General features: G+C 42.8%; 1 protein-coding gene across 2 annotated transcripts in view; it reads right to left on the bottom strand.

Annotated features, from left to right (window-relative positions):
* Positions 1 to 25,357, bottom strand: part of PPP1R3A (protein phosphatase 1 regulatory subunit 3A) — an 87,685-nt gene that overhangs the window by 6,567 nt on the left and 55,761 nt on the right. For both annotated transcript variants that reach the window (XM_033957708.1, XM_033957709.1), the window contains 2 exons: positions 5,408 to 5,484; positions 5,194 to 5,312 (listed from right to left, as the gene is read on the bottom strand). In XM_033957708.1, coding sequence (XP_033813599.1) covers positions 5,194 to 5,312; positions 5,408 to 5,484 — 196 coding nt within the window. The remainder of the gene's footprint in view (positions 1 to 5,193; positions 5,313 to 5,407; positions 5,485 to 25,357) is intronic.

Here is a 25,357-nt window from a genome sequence, read left to right as displayed (position 1 = left end):
GTTTTTCACTTGATTACCTATTAGTGTTGTCTTTGCTTCCACAGGCGTTCTTTCATAAGTACTGAGCACTTCTCTGTTTTTATCTTGACTGCTTTCTGGTTGATGTTAGTATGCCAGTGGTTCTTTATATCCTATATTATTATATTATACTAGTCTTTAAGTCTGTTACATTAATGGGTGCTAGAATAGATATGTGTGTCTGTCTTTTTCTTTTTTTCTTTCTTTCTCTCTCCTTGGCCACTTTCTTTTTGCCTGTCTTTCTTTCTCTCTCTCTCTCTCCTTGGCCGCTGTCTGTCTTTCTTTCTGTCTCTCTCTTTTCTCAGCTGTCCACCACTACCCTTTGCCTGCTCCCCCTGTCTAGCAGTAGCCCTTCTACCTTCCTTTTACCTCCTCTGTGTCCAGCAACACCCCTTCCCTGCTCCCTCTGTCCAGCAACAGCCCTTCTCTCTTCATTTTACCTCCCCCCTGTCCAGTAGCACCTCTTCCCTGCTACCCCTGTCCAGCAGTAGGCCTTCTCCCTTCCTTTTACCTCCCCCCCTGTTCAGCAGCACCTCTTCCCTGCTCCCTCTGTCCAGCAGTAGGCCTTCTCCCTTCCTTTTACCTCCCCCCCCGTCCATCTGCACCTCTTACCTGATTCCCCTGTCCAGCAGTAGGCCTTCTCCTTTCCCTGCTCCCCCTGTCCAGCATCCGCTAGCCTGGGCAGCATCGGGGCTTTTGCTAGGCCGGCCCACCTCACATTATTGAAGTGGGCCGGCCTAGCAAATGCCCTGCGGCTGCTGCGTTTGCTGGTCCGGGGGTGAGAAGAGGCGTCCCGCCAGCGGCAGAGCAGGAGTCAAAATGCCACTGCTGCTGAAGCCGCCCACGCGCCTCCAATCGAATTCGGCATGGAGGCAGATCTCACGGACGCAGGGAACATGGATTTTCTACTGCGCATGTGCGGTAAGGGTTTTATTATAGAGGATTATTATTCTACACTGTATTTAAAATCTTGTTCCTTTACTAATCCCTTTGCCATGGAATTCAAACAGACTTGTATAACCAGAACCATATAAAAACCACCTCTACTGGCACACTGGGGAAATCCTTATTTTTTTAAAATAACTGATTTATGGAATAGTATTCCCTTAGAGTTGCGAGACCTGGGCTCTCTTCAAATATTTCACAAACATCTGAAAACTTGGTTATTCTCAAAATTTTAAATTCTGTCCTCTCCTCTTTTATCTTTATTATTTTTAATCTTGCTATAAACCGAGTCGAGCTCTATCTGTATAGAGAAGACATGGTCTATAAACTTAAGTTTTAGTTTAGTTTAGTATTATGTATAATGTACCTGGCTTACCAATAGAAAAGATATACAAAATATATATATATTTGTAACCCAAGAATGATCTATAGTTCTTGGTGTGGTAAAAATTAGCAATAAAATCAAAGCCTAAAAACAAATATTCCACGTCCCATATTGCCTTCATTTCTAGGCCTCTTCTGTGAACAATCTTTTATTACAAAATATAAGTACATGTAATGTATTACACACGATAAAAAATATATTTTCAAACTAGAAAATGGCATTCGATACTTGGGACCTCTCCCAGTTTAGGAGCCACATATGTTACTGGCATTTGACCAGCCATGATATTTTTACACTCTAGTCAAACCTGATTTAGATCTCATGACAAGGGAGAAAAGGCCAGAAACTAATCATGTCTTTTCTTACTTTCCAAGTATTATTATATATTTTACAACTCTTTCCTTGCTGATATCTCCTCTCTTAACCTATGCACACTGACACAATTTCATACTAATCAATCAACATCTCATCACTCACCCCCTTTCCCCTTCTCCATTTATCATTTGTGTAGGTACTCTATTATAGATTCTCTTATTAATATGTTTTCTGCAAACCCTCTGCAAACTATTAATAGCAAAATGTCACTCAGTGAGAAGTAAGGGAGTTAATATCTCTACAAATTCTGTTTTAATGACCCTCTGCCAACTGAAACTCAAAGGTATGTGAGCTCTTCAGTGGTGCCAGCTGTCAGGATTTAACAGTGAGATGCCTGGGCTTTATCTTTTCATAAATGACATATGCATGATCTCAGTAATTACATGCAAATCTTATCATATTTTTTTTCTATATACCTAAGGTTTGTGAGTTTAAAGAATCTGTGTGGTTCTGCTTTCCTCTATTAGAGAATTCAACTAATTTTTTTAAAAGTTTTTATATATGCTTCCAGATTCAATATTCAAGAACACACATGAATTCAGATAAAACATATTCAAGCAAACTACAACTTAATTTATATACCAAAATAAAAAGGAAAAAGGGAAGAAAAATGAAACCTGCAATGAACTCCTAAATGCCACTAATGTTGGGGCTAGAGCTCATCCTCTCATTATTTCCCACCTGTCACCCTGTGCTGCAGAAAACCATTCTTCTTCTGCCCTTGCTAATGCCTCTACATCACCCACCAAACTCAGGTCCCAATGCACAAAAGGTTACCGTGCCATTAAGACTCGTTAAAGCTCATCGACAGCCTTGGAGATTCCTGCTGGCTCAGCTGATCATGGATTCCCCTGCCACAATCAGCTGAACTGGCAGGGAGAGCAGCAGCAGGGCAGAAGTTTGACAGGAGGGATGAGGGAGGAGCTATGCTAGTGACTGCTCTTCTAAGCAAGTGCTAGGCACAGTTCTTCCCCTTTTATCGGAGCTGCTCCACACAAATAGCATGCATATAATTTGCATGCCATTTGTGCAGAGCATCACCTGGAAAACAAAGCATGGTATTTTTTACCACGGTGTCAGAGCTTTGTGCATCAGCCCTTCAGTCACTTATCCGTTCCTCCTATTTCTAATATTGATACCTTCTCCCCCTCCAGGCTCTATCTCTCCATCTCTCCCCCTTTTCAGGACATTTAATCAGATCTAAAATGCAAAGTAATAGAATAGGTGTGCCTCAGTGGAGGAGAGGGGGTGAGAAAGTGAGGAGGGATGAAGGTAAGAAAGCCCAGGCTGTGTGCACCTCCTACTGACATTTGTGTTGATAAGAGTCTACGTTATAGAATAATAGCATAATTGGGTATAGCAATAATAGCATAACTGGGCAAAGCCATGGGAAGGGGGGAGGGGCATGGAGGCCTGGGGCCTAGGCCATTTTGTGCTCAGGCCCCCTCCAGAGCTGTGGCACCCCTTTAAATGGCTGATAGAAATGTCAAAGCCCCACTAACCAGCTCCCGAACTATTCCTCTCCTCCTCGCGCTGCTTTTTTACTGCTGGGTATTGTGCCTCAAGCCGCCATCAGGACTTCTCATGCATGCTCAGTTCGCAAACTGAGCATATGCGAAAAGTCTCACCAATAGCTAAAGGTGTGCCACTGATTTTGACATTAAAGAAGCAGTGTGAGGAGAAGGGGAACGGATGGAGAACTGTATTTCTTTTGCTGACAGAGTCTTGGCATCCCCACCGGCAAAGGTATATTTAGCATGCACAGTGGAGGAGGTGGGGAGGGGAAGAGGAGAGGGGAAGAAGGAATGCATTGACCTGTTGACCACCCCAGTCCAGCCTCACCCTTCTGTCCACCCCCTGATATGTACTTAGGTGTGAGCACTTATGCCAGTCACAGACTGGCATAAGTGCTCACACTTAAGTTAGGTGTGAATGGTTGCAACTAATTGCCAGATATACAGATGAAACTTATAGCATTCTTTAAGTTATGTGCATAAGTGGGAGTACCACTCATGCTGCACCCATACTCTGTCCATTCGTATGTCCACCTGTTAGATATTTACTATGTAAAATATACATGTATTTACAGAATAGTATTTAGGTGGATTTTCAGCATTTTTACACATATGTGCATACCTACAGGTATACAGTATATGCTGATATTCTAACATTTATATGTGCAATCTGCATATATAATTGGGAAGCAATTTTCCAACAAGTTTCCAAAATGAAGACATCAAATTTCGAATGGGCTGCGAGCCTATTCTATAAAAACACTTCCATATGTAAGTATTTTTATAGAATACTAATATAGACTGGCATTCACACACCTAAATTCAGCATTTGCACACATAGCTTACAGAATTCTGTTAGCTATCCAGATAAATATTGTCCTTGTCTATGATATGCCTATGCTCCACCCCTGTGAACACCCTCTGGCAGGCACGAGGTAAGCTATTTTAGCACATCATTGCAGAATAGCGTGTAGGCAAGCTACTGCCTTTTATATGTCTATGTAACAGTGGTATAGCAAGAGAAGGAGGAGGAAGGAGGCACCCGGAATCACTGTGCGGTGCACCATTCCCACCCCAACCCCCCATGTAGCTCTTCAAATCTTCACCAGCAGTGAGCAATATCTCCTAACTGCTTCTCGTGCGGGCCTCAACTCTCCCTCTGACATCATTTCCTGATTCTGTGGCCAGGAAGTGACATCAGAAGGAGAGCTGAAGCTGGCATGAGCAGCAGATAAGAGATGCTGCTAACTGCCAGCAAAGAATTGAAGAGGTGGGTGGGTGGAAAGGAGGAGAGGTGCCAGCGCCCCTATCAAGATGGTGCCCAGGGCGGTCGTCCCCCCCCCCCCCCCTAAGTGACATGACAGTATTCTATAAATCTAAGTGAACAATAATGCAACCTGTTATAGAATAAGGGATTTAGCATCTACTTCAAGGAGTTAACCTGTGGTGCTGATTCTACAAGATATATTTTTTTCATATGTAGATTACTCAGAATTCAAAATGAGACATTTGCAAATGCATTTGGGGTCACAAGCCAGAGTTTAAGATCCACTGCTCTGTGGCCTGAAATGTTCAAGCATTGCACATGTTCTCTGATGATGTTTTAAAGCATAGCACAATCTGCAAGGACTATAATGTTCTTAGTATCAAAATAAAAGCAATCAATATAAGTAAGAATGTGTTATCTTCCTGGTAAAAAAAAATGATTGTTTCTGATTGGTAATTTGATGCTCAATCGGCTAATATCTCTTTCTGTCTGCAATAATTTAAAAATGCTTCAATGGTAGAAATAAATAAATAATCACAGTTACTGGGTTATATTTTATTAAATTGAAAACGTTTGTATGATTTATGTCTGATGGTTACAAAGAAATTGAAATGTTTTATACTGAATCCTTGAAACTGGTTTGTATAAATGCATTTCTACCATTAGAGAACCATTCAACAAACACTTACCAAAAGCTTTATATCCTTTTCATTTTCTTCACTAAATTCTATGTTCATATCTTCACTATTATCATTACTTTCTTCCAAATCAGCATCATGGTGATAAACTATTTCTGGGATAGATGGAACTGAAAATGAAAAGTAAAACATGCTAACTGCAATTTTCATCTGCCTTTTAGCACTATTGCAAAGTTCTAAGACATTAAATTGAAACATGTTGTACCTGAGGTCTGTGTTGAGGTCTGTGCATTATTCTGTACTTCTGCCTCACTACTTGCTGTTTTTTCTTCTTCATCTTTGCTGTTAAGTGAAACAAGAAAGAAATATGTCATTCTGCATTAATATCGAACAATGTAACACTTGAGATAAATAATTAAACTGTGAGTGGTTTTTACTGGCAGGGTTTTGTTTCAATCGTCACAGCAAAACTGACCTCCTAAAAAATTACCCAGAGAGATCATGCCTGCTCTCTCTATGGGCAGTTTTTCTATTTGAAACAGTGCAAGTAGCTTTGATACAGTAGACTCTCAGTTAACCGGCACCATGGGGATTGGTAGATGCCAGATAAATGTAGTTTCTAGTTGCTTGAGAGTTACTATTAAAAATAGGCCTAACTAATACTATACCCCGTACTATGCCAGACAAACTACCAGACATGTGGTAGGCAAAGCATGAGCATACTCAGATGTGGCGTGCCAAGTTTACACTTAAATTTCCTCCAGAAATTGATTTTATTTTCATTTTTATTTAAAGTATTACAGTATTTATTTGATATTTTTTTGCTGGTTGCTTGAGTTCCGGTTAACAGAGAGTCTACTGTATAAAACTATGATCCTCCTTTACTAACATGGTTTCATCAGCTAACATGTAGCAATGCAAATGAATGTGCTCTAATTTAAGAGTGTAAAGCAGTGGTTCCCAACCCTGTCCTGGAGGACCACCAGGCCAATCGGGTTTTCAGGCTAGCCCTAATGAATATGCATGAGAGAGATTTGCATATAATGGAAGTGAGAGGCATGCAAATCTGCTCCGTGCATATTCATTAGAGCTATCCTGAAAACCCGATTGGCCTGGTGGTCCTCCAGGACAGGGTTGGGAACCACTGGTGTAAAGTCCTTTTATTAAGCTGCGTTAGGTGCTAGCATCCACCTATCACAGTTTATGTAAAATCTTTTTTTTATTGAAATCAATAAACAATCATATGCACAGCAAACTGTTTCAAATATTTGGTTGTGTTTGCACTAAACAATATAAAACACCTACCAGTATCCCCATCCAGTCCTACCCAAGCCCAACTCAACCCCCAAGATTAAAAAAAAATACATAAGATTGAGTAGATGAGAGCAACAGGGTAAAGCTCATCCCACCGGGGAAGAATCAAGGGTCCATTCACTAAACCATAAAGCTTTGTCAGGTATAGGGTATGTTCTTATGCCCTATTTAGTATTAAAGCCCCCAAGTCTAGCTTAAGAACTGTATTTCTTTGGCTGACAGAGTCTTCGCATCCCTGCCAGCAAAGGCATATTTAGAATGTGCATCGGGTGAGGGGGGGAGAGGAGAAAGGAAGAAAGAATTTGTTGACCTGTTAACCCCCCCCCCCCCTCCAGTTCACCCTTGGGCACCACCACCCCAGTTCTCCCTCTGATATGGACTTAGGTGTGAACACTTATGCCAGCCATAAAACTTGTATAAATATTTGCAACTAACTGCTAGAGATACAGATTACATTTATAGTATTCATTAAGTTATGTGCATAAATGCATATGTGCCACTCATGCTACACCCCCCAACTCCACCCATTTGTACGTCCACCTGTTAAATAAATACTCACTATGTAAAATATACTGCTGGCCACCAGGGCATGCAAGGTAGGCCTTTTTAGGTGGGAGGGAGGTGGAGTGGTTCAGAGGCAGCTGGGACAGGACATGGGAGGGGTCGTTCCTGTCTTGGCTCACTGCTTGACTACCAGGATTCAAGGCAAGCCCGGGGGAGGACTGCAACAGGTTTGGGAGGGGGCAGGGGGTGCAAATCTTGGGATGACTCAAACATAAAATGAGACCCCCCAAAATCTCAGTTTATATTCGAGTACATACGGTATTACTCCTGGCGGAATTCTGCAATTTGTGCTCAATCCCTCACCAGTATGCATAGAATTCTGCACATGCTACGGAAAATTCAGTGCAGACACAGGCAGTAGAGGAAGGTGTGATCCGCTGCACAGCAGGTCACATCCTCCTCCTGTGCCGGCTTAAACCTAACTGTTTATATGAACCGTGATCTTGCAGGAGCAGAATTTTGCCAGGAGTAATATATGGTGCCCAAGTTGTGCACACAACTTAATTGAATAATGAGCCATTAACTAGTAAACTTTATTTAGTTTTTAATGCCAACAAAAAGTGCAATACAATTTACATAAATAATAATAATCAAATAAGCACTTATAAACAATCAGAATCTATACAAAAGATAAAAATTCTCTCCCCCATCCATCATTACCAACAGGAATAATACCAAAACAAAAGATATATCCCCATCCTGCTCCCACCCCTCCCCCCTGGATGTGTGGGTGCAGTACAATGGAAAATAAAGATAAAGGGCAACTATAACAAATCTACATAAGACGTCAATGGACACCAAGCCAATTTGGATATCTTATTATGCCCCAGCAAGTCAGCATTCATTTTCTCATACTTATAAGTTAAGTATAAGCTCGCCCACCAGAAAAAAAACTAAGGTAATCCCAATTCTTCCAATTGCGAGTAATCATTTGCATGGCTATCCCGGTCATAATTAGGAAAAGCCGGCATTTATAGCAGTCCATGGGGGGCTTAATATGCAATAATGTTCCACATGCCTCCAGTATGGTATTAGTCTGTCCCCATATTGACTTCCAAAAGTTGAGTATCAAAGGACAATAGAACAGCAGATGATCCAGTGTCCCTACTAATGCTGCCCGATTCAGGAAAAAAAATTTTGATTTGATTCGATTCAGCCTATTGAATCGATTTTTCGATTCGATTCAATTTTCCTGCCCAATTGGGTGGTTTTTTAAAAACATCCTGGTGGGTTTATTTTATAACCTCTTCAACACTTTTATAGCCTCTTTACCCCCTTTGCCTTTGCCTAACCACACTGGCACTGGTGTAAACAAACAAAAAAGACCTTTTCCTCTCTCTATTAAATCCTAGCTCACATTTGTGGTCTAACACCAGCTCTGGCAGGATACACGTTTCAAATCTGACATATTATAATCACAAAACAGAAAATAACGTCAGAGGAGGAGCGGGACCGCGGCAAAGAGAAGACAGCTCGGAAGACCCGACGGCAGCTTGCAAAGATCGCTAACACTAGCGATCTTATGCAGGCTGATTAAATGAGGTGAATCGATGCCGGGAGGCCAGGGGGGAAGCCGGACAGAAGCACTGACACTCCCCACTCACCCTCTAAAGCAGGAGCGGCAGTGGCCAGCCAGTAAGAGGCAGCGCTGGTAATCCTGCTTTAGGGGGCGAGAGGGGAGGGTCAGACGCCGAATCGGGAGGCTGATTTTTTTGGCTTTTGAATCGATTCAAACCGATTCACCCGAAATGAATTGATGAATCGACTCGAATCGTGAATCAGACAGCACTAGTCCCTACATCAAGGTGACAGTGCCAACATCTATTAGATTTAGAACTGTCTAATTTTTGTAAACGAACAGGGGTCCAGAAACTTCTATGTAACAAAAAAAAACATGTTTGTCTCATAGATGCTGATGCTGTACATCTCATCTTCCAAGTCCAAATTCATGGGTGCTAACAAACAATTACTGCAGTTAATTGACTCCAATTAGGATTTGCGCATGCATCTGGCCACACGCTATTCTATAAGATTCAGAACCTAACTTTCATAGTATGTATCTGAAAAGGGGCTTGGCTGGGGGGGCATTCCAAAAAGTTATACACGTATTTTAAAAATACGGCCTGAGCGCACCCAAGTTAGATTTGATTTGATTTGTTCACTTGGCACCACTTGGCACAAAATATCAAAGCAGTTAATAATAAACCAGGGATCCCCAAAGCCCCTCCTTGAGGGCCGAATCTAGTCGGGTTTTCAGAATTTCCCCAATGAATATGCATGAGATCTATGTGTATGCACTGCTTTCAATGCATATTCATTGGGGAAATCCTGAAAACCCGACTGGATTCGGCCCTCAAGGAGGGACTTTGGCGACCCCTGTAATAAACCATCAAATTACATTGTACATCGTATACAACAATTCACAATATAAAAACAATAAGGAAATAAAAAATCACCAGTACCTTTAAAAGTACATATCCTACTTTCTGGTAGGTGTCTATCATCCAATTAATTTTAATTTGTTAATTATGAGATGCTAACTACTTGTTATCTGTGCCTGTTAAGCTTTTTTAAATAATTAAGCTAGCACCTAGATTGGCTAGACACAGGGATCTATATATAATAGAATCTTGGCCACAATGCATATGCAGGGTGGTAGACTTAGGAGTAATGTCAGGAAATACTTCTTCATGGAGAGGCTGGTGGATGCTTGAAATACTCTCCCTATAGAGGTGGTGAAGGCAAAAACAGTGATCAAGCTTCAAGTTTATTTTTAACTTAATGAATCGCTTATTAAATTTTACTAAGCGATGTAAAAATTAAAACAAATAAAATATAAATTTATATCAATTTAATCAGTAAATAACATGGGTTAAACCAGTGGTCTCAAACTCGCGGCCCATGGGCCGCATGCGTCCCTCCAGGTGCTATTTTGCGGCTTGCGGTCTGGACGCGAAGATCAACTGCTCCCTTGCTGCAGTTGATTGTTCCGGTCAAAGCTGCGGCCGACAGTGGCTTCTCACGCCATCCACACCAGCATTTCTCTTCCCCCTTCCCTTCCTTGTGGAGCAGCAGGGTGTCTGGCCGGCTCCCTTGCTCAGTCGATTGTTCCGTTCAAAGCCGCATTTTGGATTTGTAGGTACTTAGAGGGCTGCAGAAAAAATAGTTAATGTCTTATTAAAGAAATGACAATTTTGCATGAGGTAAAACTCTTTATAGTTTATATATCTTTCCTTTTAACTGTTAAAGGAAAGTTTTATAAACTATAAAGAGTTTTACCTCATGCAAAATTGTCATTTCTTTAATAAGACATTACCTATTTTTTCTGCAGCCCTCCAAGTACCTACAAATCCAAAATGTGGCCCCGCAAAGGGTTTGAGTTTGAGACCACTGGGTTAAACAGACTGACATACAACTTACAGATACATAAGGAAAAGAAGGGCTGAACTACAATTATTATTATTAGGTATAGAAGAAGACATAAAAGGTAAGAACAGTAGGGAAGGGGGAATGAAGAGATTTTTCTTTTTTTTTTTTTAAATGAACATTAAATATGTTTATAAGTCAAAAGCGTCTTTAAAAAGAAAGCTCTTCAGATTGCCTTTAAAACGGTTTAAGTCGTTTTCATCTCTAAGATACTGAGGTAGGGCATTCCATAATTGTGGAGTTCAAAAATGTGTGGGATAGACACAAAGGATCCCTAAAATAAAGAGGATAGTATCAACACTCGCAAAACACTCGCAAACCGGTGCACTCGTAAACCAAGGTACCACTGTAATTATATGTATTTTATACCAAATTTAAATCATCTGAGTACAGGTCTTACTAATCTCGGGGGTGGGGGGGGGGCAAAGACATCTTATACTGAAATTTAGCAAGTAAAACAAATACTGGTTTGCTGCCTTGAGAATGAATGTGACTGTTGGGCAGACTGGATGGATCATACAGGTCTTTATCTGCCGTCATTCACTATGTTACTAGGTTAGTATATAGTTGTAGCAGCATAAATAAGAGATATTTTACTATTAATCAAAGAGAAATGTCCATATGGTATCATGCCTAATTACTTTTATATTTGTCAGCTTTCCCTTTTTTTTCCCCAGCAGTCTCGGTCACTTTCCCCTTCTCCAGATGGCATGACAGTAGCGGTAGCCTGAAGGTTGAAAGAACACCTCCATATGGCCCGTTTTCTGTGCTATTTATTAGCTTCACAGTAGAAGTGGCCTTTCTCCCTCCATGCCTGGGACTGAACACCAGAGCCCTGTGGTGTTTCTAGGATTGGCATGCCCAATAGATGGCTAACTGAAACCTAGTTGTTCCGAACCTCAGTGACCACACTACAGCCTGAGCTATTATCTTAGTATACGTATTGTAACCAGACAGGCATCGTGCCTGCCATGGTTCCAGCCAAGGTTCCAGCAAAGACACATAGTAAAACCCCGAAGGGAGTGTTTAAAGGCTGTCCCAGTGTGGATTTAGCTGATTCTCAGGCTGACCACCAGGGGGAACCTGAAATCCCCAAGAATCCACTAGACTAGCAGTATTCAGGTCACCACAAGAGGAGCTCTAGAGCTACCTTGAAGACTGCTGAATCAGCCAGGTTAGGGCGTGTCCCAAACATACAAAAGCCAGCAGTAGATTACAAGCAGGCAGGCAGGCTAAGGAGAAGGTTGAGACTTTTCCTCCCTGAGAGTCTCCTCAGGCCAAGCAGGAGCGAACCAGCCTCACCTATGGAGGTGCAGGAGGCAGGAGATATGCTGGATGGAGCCGTGTCAGATCCTGATCTCCCGATGGAACTGGACAGCCTGCCAGAGGAAATGAGCCTTGGTGAGGAAGCCATGGAAGTTGGTTTTTCCACCAGCTGCAAGTGCTAACCTGATGAAACTGTGAGTGTTTTTCAGCTTGGTTTGATTGAAAGAAACTGGGTGCTGGAACTGAACCTTTTTGGGTTTTTCCTTTTCCTTTTCTTTTCTGTTTTGTCTTTTTTATGAAGCTGAAAGTGTCAGTTTTGGGAGAGGTTTGCTGTTACCTGGGAGGGCATTTTGTAGGCTATATTGTAGCAAAATAAAAAGCAAACCTGTGGCACTCTCCTTTGCCTGGCAGTTTAGTAAATGTCTGCCAGAGGCTTCATTTTAGTAGCACTGAGTATAGGGTATCCAGTGCCTTGAGCCATATTGTTAATGAGGAACTGAATAAACCTGCTTGGGAGCAGGCTGCATTAAACCCTGAGGTGATAAACTCAAGAAATAAGAAGAAAGCAGTTTGCACTTTATATTTGGATTATTTTGCTTATTCTTTTGGAAGTTTGGACTGCTTGAAGATTTATGGTCTACTTACCTGTTTGTTTGGATTCATGATTTTCCTGATTTATATGTTTGGAAGGAATAAAACTGAAGCATTCTGATTTATAACCTTTTGAGAGGATTGTGATTTTTTTGTTTTTCTAATTGGTGTCAATCCAGGTCTGCAGGGTGACTCCAGGCCGGGTCACATGCTATTGCTATTTGTTCTTGTGACCACTGGAGGTGCTGTGGAGTCCCTGTCAGACCACAGTACTGGTTACAGTATATTTTATCTCTGTTTTCAAACAACGGAATCAAACATTAGTTTCCCAAGTTTATTATAGTCTTCATGTACTGCCCATTGAGAGGTTTACAGTTCAAGTCTCAAGTTTTATTTAAAAATTGATGAATCTAAAAAATAATACATCACATTATTCGTGGAAACAGTACAAATAACAGACAAATCACACAACACAGAAGGAAGAAGCAGAGTACGGGAAACAAACTACATTATCAGACAAGAAAGAAAATAGAAGTTCTATGAGGCAGATCCAGGCACTGCGCCCTCCTCTGGCAAGACCAGTGAACTAGGGGACAGAGTCAATTACCAAAAGAGTCAGTTAAAAGGAATATGTTAAAGGCATTTTCAACAATGGTAGAAGAATACAGGAGGACTAGATGTAACATATTAAGGAGGTAATTTTATATTGTAGGTAAATGTTGTGGTGGCTATGTTAGTCCACTTTCCAAGGTAATATATAGAAATAAAAAAACCAAAGGAAATAAGGTAATACCTTTTTTTTATTGGACTAACGCAATGCATTTTATGATCAGAAATGTCAACATTTGCTTATTTCTGATCTGAAGAAAGGGTTACCTTTGAAAGCTCATCATAAAACGCATTGAATTAGTCCAATATAAAAGGTTTTACCTTATTTCCTTTCTCCCCTTTTTACAAAAGCATAGCGTGGTTTTTAGCGCCAGCCATGGCGATAACAGCTACGATAGAGAATGACACGGTGACGGTTTACCCGCGGCCACCGCATTTAAGCCGCGGGTCACCGCCGAAAACGGGGAAGAAAACTAGCAGTCGCTGCGGTGACGGGGACAAGGCCATTCACCGACCGCGGAAACGGTGAACAGGTTTGTCCCCGCGGGCCAATGTACCCCCTTCTAGGAACCGCTATTTACCTGTGTTTCACCGTGCTCCTCATTTGTCAGATCAACCCTTCCTGCCAATCGCAGCAGAAGGGTACCCAACCCCTCCTGCCGGTCCTCCCAATGGCCTCCCCTAAGATCGCCGGCAGGAGGGTACCCAACCCCTCCTGCTGGACCCCCCCCCAACGAACCCTCCCACCCCGGAACCCCCTTAGTCTTACTTTCCAAGTTGGACCGGACAGCTCCTCGCTCGTCTGGCCAGCAGGCCTGCCTCCGTCCAAATGAGGCGGGCCCGCCCCTCCCCTCCCCTGCCTAACCCACAGGATCCTAGGGCCTGATTGGCCCAAGCACCTAAGGCCCCTCCTATAGCGGGAGTGGCTTTAGGTGCCTAGACCAATCAGGCCCTAGGATCCTGTGGGTTGGGCAGGGTAGGGGCGGGCCCGCCTCATTTGGATGGAGGCAAGCCTGCTGGCCATACGTGTGAGGAGCCGTCCGGTCCAACTTGGAAAGTAAGACTAAGGGGGTTCCGGGGTGGGAGGGTTCGTTGGGGGGGGGGTCCAGCAGGAGGGGTTGGGTACCCTCCTGCCGGCGATCTTAGGGGAGGCCATTGGGAGGACCGGCAGGAGGGGTTGGGTACCCTTCTGCCGGCGATCTTAGGGGAGGCCATTGGGAGGACCGGCAGGAGGGGTTGGGTACCCTTCTGCTGCGATTGTCGGGAGGGCCATTGGGGGGGGGTCTACAGGAGGGGTTGGGTGCCCTCCTGCCGTGATCGCTGGGGGGAGGGGAGACTTGCAGCCGTAGCCGCGGTCACTATGCTAATCACGGCAGGGAGATCTTTGCCGCGATTAGGTACAGCGGCCGCGTCTAATTACCATATAGGCTAACATTGTAAGCATTTAAAGTACATGTCGTGTTTGTTTTTGCATTGCTAGCCCCAGGGGTGGTGGAAGATTAGTGATTGAAAAACTGTATGAAAAATAACTATTTTAAATTTAGTGATCAAAATGTGTCAGTTTTGAGAATTTATATTAATTTATTTTTTCTCTGCGTGTTTTGTTTTTGTATAGTTATTAACTAATATTTAACTAAGTTTTAAAGTTTTAAAGTTTTAAAGAATGTTTCCTTTATACGTAAATAAAGAAAAGTGAATGGGATTGCAGTGGCGGTGACGGGGCGGTGAATGGGGTGGCAGTGGCGGTGACGGGGCGGTGAAGAGGATGGTGAGACGGGGACGGGGCGGTGACGGGGATGGTGAGACGGGGACGGGGCGGTGACGGGGATGGTGAGACGGGGACGGGGCGGTGACGGGGACCAATTTTTTCACCGTGTCATTCTCTAAGCTACGACACTCACAGAGTGTAGGAGCTGTTACCGCCATGGCTGCGCTGTAAACTGCGCTACATTTTTGTAAAAGGCACCTTTTGTTTTATTTCTATACAGTGCTCCCCACAAATTTCTGGCCGGCAGTTCACGGTCCCGGTCATTCATGGTATTTTCCGATTATGAACCGCCGACCAGGAGAGGACAGCTGGAGAAGTAGGAGAGGGCAGCCGGAGCGCTGGCGAGTGAAGGAAATCACTCGCTGTTTGCTCCAACCGCCTCTTCCTGTACTAAAGTCGGGCCTCACTAATCAGGAACTGCTTTGACACGCAGCTCCTGATTGGTAAGGCCCGACTTTAGTACAGGAAGAGGCGGTCGGAGCATACAGCGAGTGATTTCCTTCACTCGCCAGCACTCCGGCTGCTCTCTCCTGCCTCTCCCACTACCTTCTCCTGTCTCCCTCACGAAAAACGTATTCGCGGTTTTTCAAGATTCGCGGGGTTCCTGGAACGGAACCCCCACGAATATCGGGGGGGAATACTGTATATTATATTGTAGGTATAAATAGGAAGGATGCACACAAGCCAAAATTTGCTGTTCGTCTTGATATTTGTTTCCCTGTTTCTGAACTTTGTTCAGTTCATTTCAAACATTTGTTTTTAGAACTTTGTAGCTTACGCTACTCACTTAACACATATTCAATTAATAGTTCGACGTGCAGTAAATTGATTTAGTGCACGCTAAACATTTGAAGAAACAAACACTAAGGGCTCCTTTTACGAAGCCACGTTAGCGGCTTTATCGCACGCACCTTTTTAGCGTGCGCTAACCCCTGCGCTAGCCGAAAAACTACCGCCTGCTCAAGAGGAGACGGTAGTGGCTAGCGCGGCCGGCACATTAGCGCGTGCTATTACGCGCATTAAACCGCTAACGCGGCTTCGTAAAAGGAGCCCTAAGGCCCTCTTTTACAAGGGCGCGCTAAGCGTTGTAGCGTAGATTTAGCGCCTGCTAAATCAATGTGTGCACTAACTGCTAATGCGTGCATGCGCTAGCATTTAGCACATGCGTGCACTACAAAGCTTAGCGCCCAACCCTACTCCCTGGAATACCTCTGCTCAGATTATGTATATGTACAGTCTGTATACTCATAAATTTATACATGTATCAGATACACAATTTTAAATGCATCTATTTCTGTGTATGCTTAGAAAAGAGGCTACTCTAAATCCAATCTAATCTAATCTAAAATGTATTAAGCACACTAACACTGATATTGGTTTGAGGTGATGATTTATAATAAGAATAAAAACTCTTAAGCTACTAAGGGGAGTGAAGAACAACAAACATCAATAATAACAGAATATCACATCAAAGCAAAAATGTCCGTCAAAACACAATGCAAACTAATTTCTGTCATATAAAACCGTTTTCAGTTTTTTTTTAATGAAAACCTATATAACTAGATTCAGCCCTAATTTGCCAAGGTATTTTGTAAACTGTTTGGCAGAAACTATGCAGTTTACAAAACACGTGCACTCTACTTTCCATATATTTGTTAAAAGTACCCATGTTGAAATGCACATGCATATATTTCAATGGACTAGATACCAAATATTCTCGTAAAGTAGTAGTTGATTAAATGCAAAAGCCTCAGTCCCACCACTCCACCGCTATTATCATTTTGAGCCGCGGGAAGAAATTACATGGTGACTTTCATCATTGGCTCTTGTGCATTAACCAGTAGTCCAATACTAGTGTCTAGTTTTTTTTGCATTTAAATTTACGTTTTCTATTTTTCTTCAATTATTTTATCATATATAATGTGCACTTATCTCTGCATTGGCCAACATCTGGGAGCCTGACCCGACATGTTTCGCGCCGTTGCGCTTTATCAAGGGTCTCCCGAGGTGGCTGCTGTCATCCGACTCCAAGTGTAAGCTTTTGAAGGAGAAAAGATCAGGTCAGGTCAGGCTCCCAGATGTTGGCCGATGCAGAGATAAGTGCACATTATATATGATAAAATAATTGAAGAAAAATAGAAAACGTAAATTTAAATGCAAAAAAAACTAGACACTAGTATTGGACTACTGGTTAATGCACAAGAGCCAATGATGAAAGTCACCACGTAATTTCTTCCCGCGGTTCAAAATGATAACAGCGGTGGAGTGGTGGGACTGAGGCTTTTGCATTTAATCATCTACTACTTTACGAGAAGATTTGGTATCTAGTCCTATTTTTTACCATTAAATCACTGTATTATATGGACGGATATTAAGGCTGGATTAACACAACTAGCATAGCCATTATTCAAGTGCTATATTTCAATGGAGACAGTGTAGCGAAAGCGAAAGCCACAGGGTTCTACCATTTCAGCTGAACTATGTTATATGTCATTTATGTTATATGTCATTTCAAAGACCATAGAAACATTTCAGAGAAGCAAGCCAAATGTCATTCAGGTATTGCAAAAGAATGAGCTGAACAGCCAGGACTCAGTCTTTTATCTCTGCACAAATATCACGCAGATGGTGTGAAGAAAGCCCAATCTTGGCCCGAGGACTTGATACCATTGTGGAAAAACTGCCCAGATTTTGTCTGCCCACCTGGTAGGCCATGTATTAGAGTTGCTACTCCGGCCTGTGCTTTATTCCATAGCATGTAAACAAATATAGCCTTCACCTAGTAAGACAATGGCAGAGAACAGTTGGAGCTACTGGTATCTGAAAGAATGATGGCTGTAGATCAAGGCAGCATTCACAAAATCAGATGCAAATCAGCTGCGTATTGCATTCGATAGCAGAAAGCATACAAAACACAGGTGTAAATCAAGGCCCTACTTGTGGACAGTGAAGATGCCATATATAGCTCAAATTCTATAGGTAAGAAACACAAGTGCTGACTCTACAATTTTGACATGCATGTATCCTGATAGCTCTTTCAGGGGAAAAAACAAAAATGCTGCGTGTTAAGGACTCAGGGTTGGCATGTTTTACAAAATGAACACATTGCAGTTCCATCTTGAAGTTTCAGCCATCATAACTGCATCTAGGCTCCTTCAGCATACTAGATGACATCACCGACAAGGAAAGTAGAGCACAAACCACTCAGCTTGACTAAGAACTAGCTTGTCTGCAATGTTAGGGCATCAGACATTTGGCATTAGCATAGCTTCTGCTATTCAGAGGTTCATAACATTTTTCCAGGAGTACTAGACAATGTACTGATGCCCTTATTAAAAATTGCATTAGCAAAGACACTGTGATACTAGTTAGAACAAAGGAATAATTGCGAAAAACCAGACCCATCTAAGAACTGCTGTTTCTTAGATTGCTCTATTATCACTGTAGTAAAGTAGCCATTTACGTCAGGGACTACAGAAATACAAGATAACAGAAGAGACTGATTCTGGGGACACTGTGCTTAGGCCCAAACACCCTGCCCCTCATCCCACCCATCCCTAGGCTCACATTATATTTTTGTTCCTATTATTTGCTCTCAACAATCCCCAGCTATTCCAGATGAAGGAAAATCATCACTAATTGAAGCTCCTACTTCTAAACCTTTCATCAGATGGCTCTCTTGACAATCATCAATTTACCCCTTCCCTAAACTTAAAAAACAACCTACAACTTCACTGCTGTATTAGCTTTTGCCACCAATCATAAGTACATAAGAACATAAGAATTGCTGCTGCTGGGTCAAACCCGGGGTCCATCGTGCCCAGCAGTCCGCACACGTGGCGGCCCTCTGGTCAACGACCAGCGCTCTAACTGAGACTAGCCCTACCTGCATACATTCTGGTTCAGCAGGAACTTGTCTAACTTTGTCTTGAATCCCTGGAGGGTGTTTTCACCTATGACAGACTCCGGCAGAGCGTTCCAGTTTTCTACCACTCTCTGGGTGAAGAAGAACTTCATTATGTTCGTACAAAATCTATCCCCTTTCAATTTTAGAGGGTGCCCTCTCGTTCTCCCTACCTTGGAGAGGGTGAACCTGCCCTTATCTACTAAGTCTATCCCCTTCAGTACCTTGAATGTTTTGATCATGTCCCCTCTCAATCTCCTCTGTTTGAGGGAGACAAGGCCCAGTTTCTCTAATCTTTCGCTGTATGGCAACTCCTCCAGCCCCTTAACCATCTTAGTCGCTCTTCTCTGGACCCTTTCGAGTAGTACTGTGTCCTGCTTCATGTACAGCGACCAGAGCTGGATGCAGTACTCCAAGTGAGGGTGCACCATGGCCCGGTACAGCGGCATGATAATCCTCTCTGATCTGTTCGTGATCCCCATCTTTATCAATCCAAGCTAACCTCACCATCACATCCACCTTCCTTATACTGTAATAGAAACCTTACAATCCATCTGCAGACTTCTCCCAGTACTCTCGAGGGTGACCCATAACCCACCAGTACCAACCACACCCCCGGTGCCATTTTCATCTTTACACTATGGGGCTCATAAAACTTAAACATGTCTAAAACCCACCCAAGTAAGCACTTGGACGACCTAAAAGACAGGTCATACAAGTGCCGATAAACCAATTTTCTGGACATGTCACAGGACTTTTAAGGCCTCTGAATCCCGCTGTACATGCAAAGCAAAAAAGGGGCATATCTGGAGGAATGGTTAGGGCAGTATGTGGGCAAGATGGGGGCCGACCTAGACTTAGAAGTCCTGCAGGGATAATCATTTGTTTTATTAGACATCCTGGACGAAGCTTAAACATTGTGAGTTAGACAATATAAAACAGGTATAAGTGCCAAAAAGGTATCCAAAGTAACCAGATAACCACTGTAGAGACAAAGTAAAGACACACATATACTCTCCCAGTATTCACTGACTCCCTCACATACTCACAAAGATAAGAATAAAAAAGTACATACATGTCTCCAGAACATCAGCACCTGGTAAAAGAAAGCCTAGTAGAGCTGCACACAAGTGTCTTACATAGGCTGGGTGATGGGTGAGAGAGGAGGATCCAGGCCCAAAAGCCCCTATAAATATTACATTTATGGTGGAACATGTGTGTCCATCAAAATCCCCCTCAAGCCCTACTCTACTGCCATATAGGTGCATACTGCAATTATAAGGGCTATTAGAGTTGTAGATAGGTGGGTATAGTGATTTTGGGAGGGCTCACCATAACCTATAAAGGAGTTCTGGTGAGATGTTTATGTGGCATCCTTTTTGTGAAGTTCACAGCAGTACCTTCTAAGGTGCTCTGTTGCCATGTCTGGGTGGCTAGTCCATTACAAGATTGCCCCCCTCCCCCCACACACGTCCAAATAGTCTTGTTCTAGGCGTTTGGGACTTGGATGAAATTTTGGTTAAAAATGTGGTATAAAGATGGACGAACAATAGCCTGGACGTCCAGATAGATGATTTTCAAAAAAAAAAATTCTAGACTTATTTTTCGAAAATGGGCATTTTCCCACTGCTGGCTTTGGGCATCTAGTGCCATACATCTGAATCGGCCTTAGCCATTTGTTTTGATTATGCCCCTCTATGGCTCCACTACACCTTTTTCTCTTGTAACTGACCTTAACCAATCTCCCTATCCTCCCCAAACCAATGAATTCCTCATATCCACACTTTCCACTTTTTTAATTCTGCATCTCTCCATCACTTCTATCGCCCACCTTCTTCACAGCTCTAAGGCTTCAACAGTTTCTCCCCCTTATTCAACCCTCTCCATCCTGACTGACTTCATTACCCTGGTATTGCCATCACTGCAACTCTTCTGCTCTTTTCCATACTCTTCTTCTTCTCCTTATACTCACTGCTGGTAATATCAACCCCAATCCTGGCCCTCCTAATCAAGTCTCACACTACTCATGCACAGCACAACACAACATATCCAATCCTATTTCTATTCCCCTCCTCTTACCTTCTTCTCTCCCCTTCTCATGGGCTCAATGGAATGACCACTCTATCTCCAACAAGCTCGCTTATGTCCATGACCTTTTTATCTGTCATTCTTTCCACCTGCTGGCATTAACTAGAGCCTAGCTCTGCCCTGAAGACGCCATTTCAGTCACTGTCCTATGTTATGGCGGTTACCACTTCTCCCATATGTCTTGCCTAGTTGGCCGTGGAGGAGGGGTTGGGCTGTTGCTCTCACCCTCCTGCAGTTTTCAACCTCCTCCTCTACCTCAGTCTCACTGCTTCTCCAGCTGGTACACTGTAAACACTCCATAGATAAATTAAAGAAGAAAGTCCAGGTAGTAGGCGCTTAACAGGAAGAGATGGAGGGCAGAATTGTGGCCTGCAAAGACTCTATAGAAACAATGCAGCCTGGGTATGAAACACAAAGTGCTTATCGCTATTTGGAGAACCAATCTTGAAGGCATAATATCAGGATTAAGGGAGTCCCAGACGAACAGCCATATCAAGACTGTGTTGTGCTGGTTCGAGAGTTTGCTGCCCACTTGCTTACCATGGAGGAAGCCTCTGATCTGGTGGAGAACCTGATTATGGTAGACAGAGCACACAGATCATTAGGGGCAAAGAGACTTAACCAGGCTTGAGATATAGCCTGTGGCCATGAGGAAGCTGGGGAAACTTCAATGGAAATCAGTGCAGCTGAAAATTTATCAGGACCTCCATTAATCATGCTTCAAAGGAGAAGAGAATTTGGTGGCACAGTGTCCTTTTTAAGATCTATTAATTCAAGATTCCCATTTTGTTTTACTTTCACTTTTAATGGTGCAACGAAAATGGTCTCTTCACCAGCAGTGGCGTGGTTTGCTTTACATTAACTGCAAGTGGGTAATCTACCAGAAGAGGTAATGGCGGAACTGAAGAAGCACAAATCAACTTCACATCCAGTGGGATGGTAATGTGTGGTGAAAGAAGAGAGGCCCAATCAAAACCATGGACGGCGCTTCACAGGCCATCAAACTTTAGATAATGTCAAAAGAGGCCTTAATTTAATATGAAGAGCCCAGAATAATACTATCCCAGCTATCTTACTTGCCGTCAATGCTGAAAAAGCATTCGATTGAGTTTGCAGGGAATTTATGTTTGCGGTCATGATACGGATGGGCATTGGGGAAGGTTTTAGCAAATAGATATCCACTCTGTATGCTAATCCTTAGGCTCAGAACAAGATTAATGGGAAATAGGCTAGGAAGAGGCATTAGGCAGGGCTGCCCCCTATCCTCGCTGTTATGTGCTCTTGTAATAGAGTCTTTTACCTATCAAATATAGGGGAACCCAGACATTTCAGGGATACTGGTGGGGAAACAGCAACATAAGATTTCTTTGTTTGCTGATGATGTCATCTTATCTGTGGCTCAGCCTCATTTGTCATGTTGGGTATCATTAAGAAAGGTATCATGACCAGGACGAAGGAAGTCATCCTGCCACTGTATCGTGCAATGGTGCGCCCGCACCTGGAGTACTGTGTCCAGTACTGGTCGCCGTACCTCAAGAAGGACATGGCGGTACTTGAGAGAGTCCAGAGAAGAGCAACTAAGCTAATAAAGGGTATGGGGGACCTCTCAGACTGACAGACTGAAAAAGCTGGGGCTTTTCTCGCTGGAAAAGTGACGACTTAGAGGAGACATGATAGAAACCTTCAAGATCATGAAGGGCATAGAAAAAGTGGACAGGGACAGATTTTTCAAACTATGGGGAACCACAAGTACAAGGGGGCACTCAGAGAAATTGAAAGGGGAAAGGTTTAGAACAAATGCCAGGAAGTTCTTTTTCACCCAGAGGGTGGTGGATACATGGAACGTGCTACCGGAGGATGTGATAAGTAGAAGCACGCTACAGGGCTTCAAAGAAGGTCTGGACAGGTACCTGGAGGACAAAGGGATTGAGGGGCACAGATAAGAGTAGAGGTAAGGTTATAGGGATAGGATTAGAGGTAATTTATAAAATTAGTCAGAGACCACTGTTCAGGCAGTGGGCCTGATGGGCTGCCGCGGGAGCGGACCGCTGGGCGAGATGGACCTCTGGTCTGCCTCAGCGGAGGCAACTTCTTATGTTCTTATGTCTCTGCCAATGATACTTTTACAGATGAAGTAATACGGAGAGGTGTCTGGTTTTAAGGACAATTTAGACAAGACTGAAACTTTAAATATTAATCTCAAAGGGGAAGAATGGAATAGATTGAAAAATAATTTCCCCTTTAAATGGGTAAAAAAAATCATTTAAAATATCAGGTGATCTCTCTTTACTATATAATCTTTTTTCGTCCTCTTTTTATTTTCTCTTAGAATTTTTCACTGACCAATTGTGCACTCTCATTATTTATGGTAATTGAGACCACATGATGTACGGGGCAGAGCTTATTTAGATTGAAAACCTGGTGCTGGTCACCTATGAATCTCTGCCTGGGCCCCCCCCCAAAAAAAGCCACCCGATATATATCTAGGCCCGTACTGAGGTGTCTCATATTTATTTATTTACTAACTTATTTACCATCTGGCCCATGAATATTCTATGAGAATTTAATATTAGGCACTGTCAATGCTTTTTTATTCAGTCATTTGACATTTTGACAGTTTTCCAGAGGTTTGTTTTGCCTGAATATATGGGGACACTTTATAAAAGCTAGATGGGGTCCACAATGGGTCTCTGAGAAAGCTTCTATCTCAGTGCTGTTTACCAGTCAGGTGTTATTTTTTTTTTCAAAGAAGTCAAGGCAGATGACTTTAAAATATGTAATGTCACCTCAGTAACAACTATAGAAAAATAGACAAATATAGTGCAAAATACAGACAGCAGATATAAATTCTCTAAACTGACACATTTCAATCACTAAATTGAAAATAAAATCATTTTTCCTATTTTTGTTGTCTGGTGATTTCATGAGTCTCTAGTTACATTTCCTTCTGACTGTGCATCCAATATTTTTTTCTTTCTGCCTCCTGCATTCTTCCTCTCCTCCGGACCTCATTCCCTTCCCCTAACAAAATCTCTCTCTTTCCCTCCATTAGTCCAACTTTTCCTTCTCTCTCCTCCACCCCTATTGGCAACGTCTCCCTCTCTCTCTCTCTCTCACTGTCCATCTATTTTGAGAGATCCAGGCATCTCTCCCACCATTTCTACTGCCACATCCAACATTTCTCCCTCTCTTATCCCCTGGATCATGTGTAGCATTTTTCACTACTGCCCACCAGCCCCATGCCCATTTCTCCTTCTATCATCCCTCTCCAGAACAATGCCACATCTCTCCCACCATCAATATGTCCAACATTCCTCCAGTTATCTTTTAAATGTCGCCATATTCTCTTGCTGTCATTTATATTGCAGAAGCAGAATGTCGGGGGAGGTACGGGATTTCAGGGCGATATTGGGATGTCAAGGGGCATGTGGGGGATGTCAGGGGATGGAGTGTAGGGCTCCGCGGCTCAGCTGATCCTTGCAGGGGGAATCCCCATCAGCTGAGCCACCAGGAATCCCTGAAACCAGCTCAGCTGATGGTGATTCCTTCTGCCACGATCAGACAAGGTAGTTGGTGAGTACGTCTACAAAACTTGCTTTTGTACATTTTTTGTGTGGACATTTTTGTTTTTGAAAATGGGCAAAAAAGGTAAACATCCCAAGGACCAAAATTTATACCTAGCTCATTTTCAAAAGTAAAAGATTGATGTTTGGCAGCTTTGAAAATGGACATATTTCCTGCTAGGTTTGTGGACATCTTTCATAAAACGTACAACCTCAGACTTAGGCACAATTTTTAATTATGCCCCTCCATGTTTTCAAACCATTTCTAAACAAGAATTTGAATAGTCTCAGATATCCTGGCAAATGATTTCACATCATAACGCCAGCCAAAGAAAACTTGAGAAAAAGTCTCAGCATAATGATAGGTTAAGACGGGGGAGGGGGGAGTGGACACTCAACTGCATAGTAGATTCTGATCTTAAAAGTATGCCTTGACTGATAAATGCTTAATATATTTAAAAATATGCTGAAACTTTGACATAAATCCTCTGGTGAACCAGGGTCACAACTTTAAACATGACCCTAAACACCACAGATAACCAATGAAAGCCTAGTCTTGTCTAGTCTGGTCTAGTCTCATAGCCCGCCCATACCCTTCCCAAGGCCTTGCTTGCTTTTCAGATCCTTGCATCAGAATTTTTGGGTATCACTCTATAGCATACACTTAGGGCTAGATTCACTAAGCAAACCAATCGTGTACCGATCGGTTTGCAAGCCCTTTGCGACCAAATTTCCCTCCAACCCCATTCACTAATGCCTATAGCGATCTGATCCCGATCCTCCCATGTAAATTAGTAAAACCCCATGCAAAAAAGCCAAGTGATTGATTCACCAACAATTGCTTGGCTATTTCAAATTGGGTTTTACTATTGGCAAACCTGGCTGCTGCAGACCTGTTGGTAACTGAGAGGGGGGTGGCAGGAGGAAGTTGGCATTCCTCCTGCCATTAGTTTTTGGGTGGGTGGGACTGATGGCAGGAGGGAGTGGGAACCCTCATGCCATAATTTTAAGAGGCTTCGGGACAAATTGTTTGTGGTGTTCGGGGAGGGGTTTTCGGGGCACTTGTTGGGATGGGGGGGCTTAATTTAAAAAAAAAAAAAAATTGGGCACATATTTTGCGTG

This window comes from Geotrypetes seraphini, chromosome 9 (assembly GCF_902459505.1).
Source record: "Geotrypetes seraphini chromosome 9, aGeoSer1.1, whole genome shotgun sequence".
NCBI lineage: Eukaryota > Metazoa > Chordata > Amphibia > Gymnophiona > Dermophiidae > Geotrypetes > Geotrypetes seraphini.
This window is presented reverse-complemented; position numbering and strand designations above follow the sequence as displayed.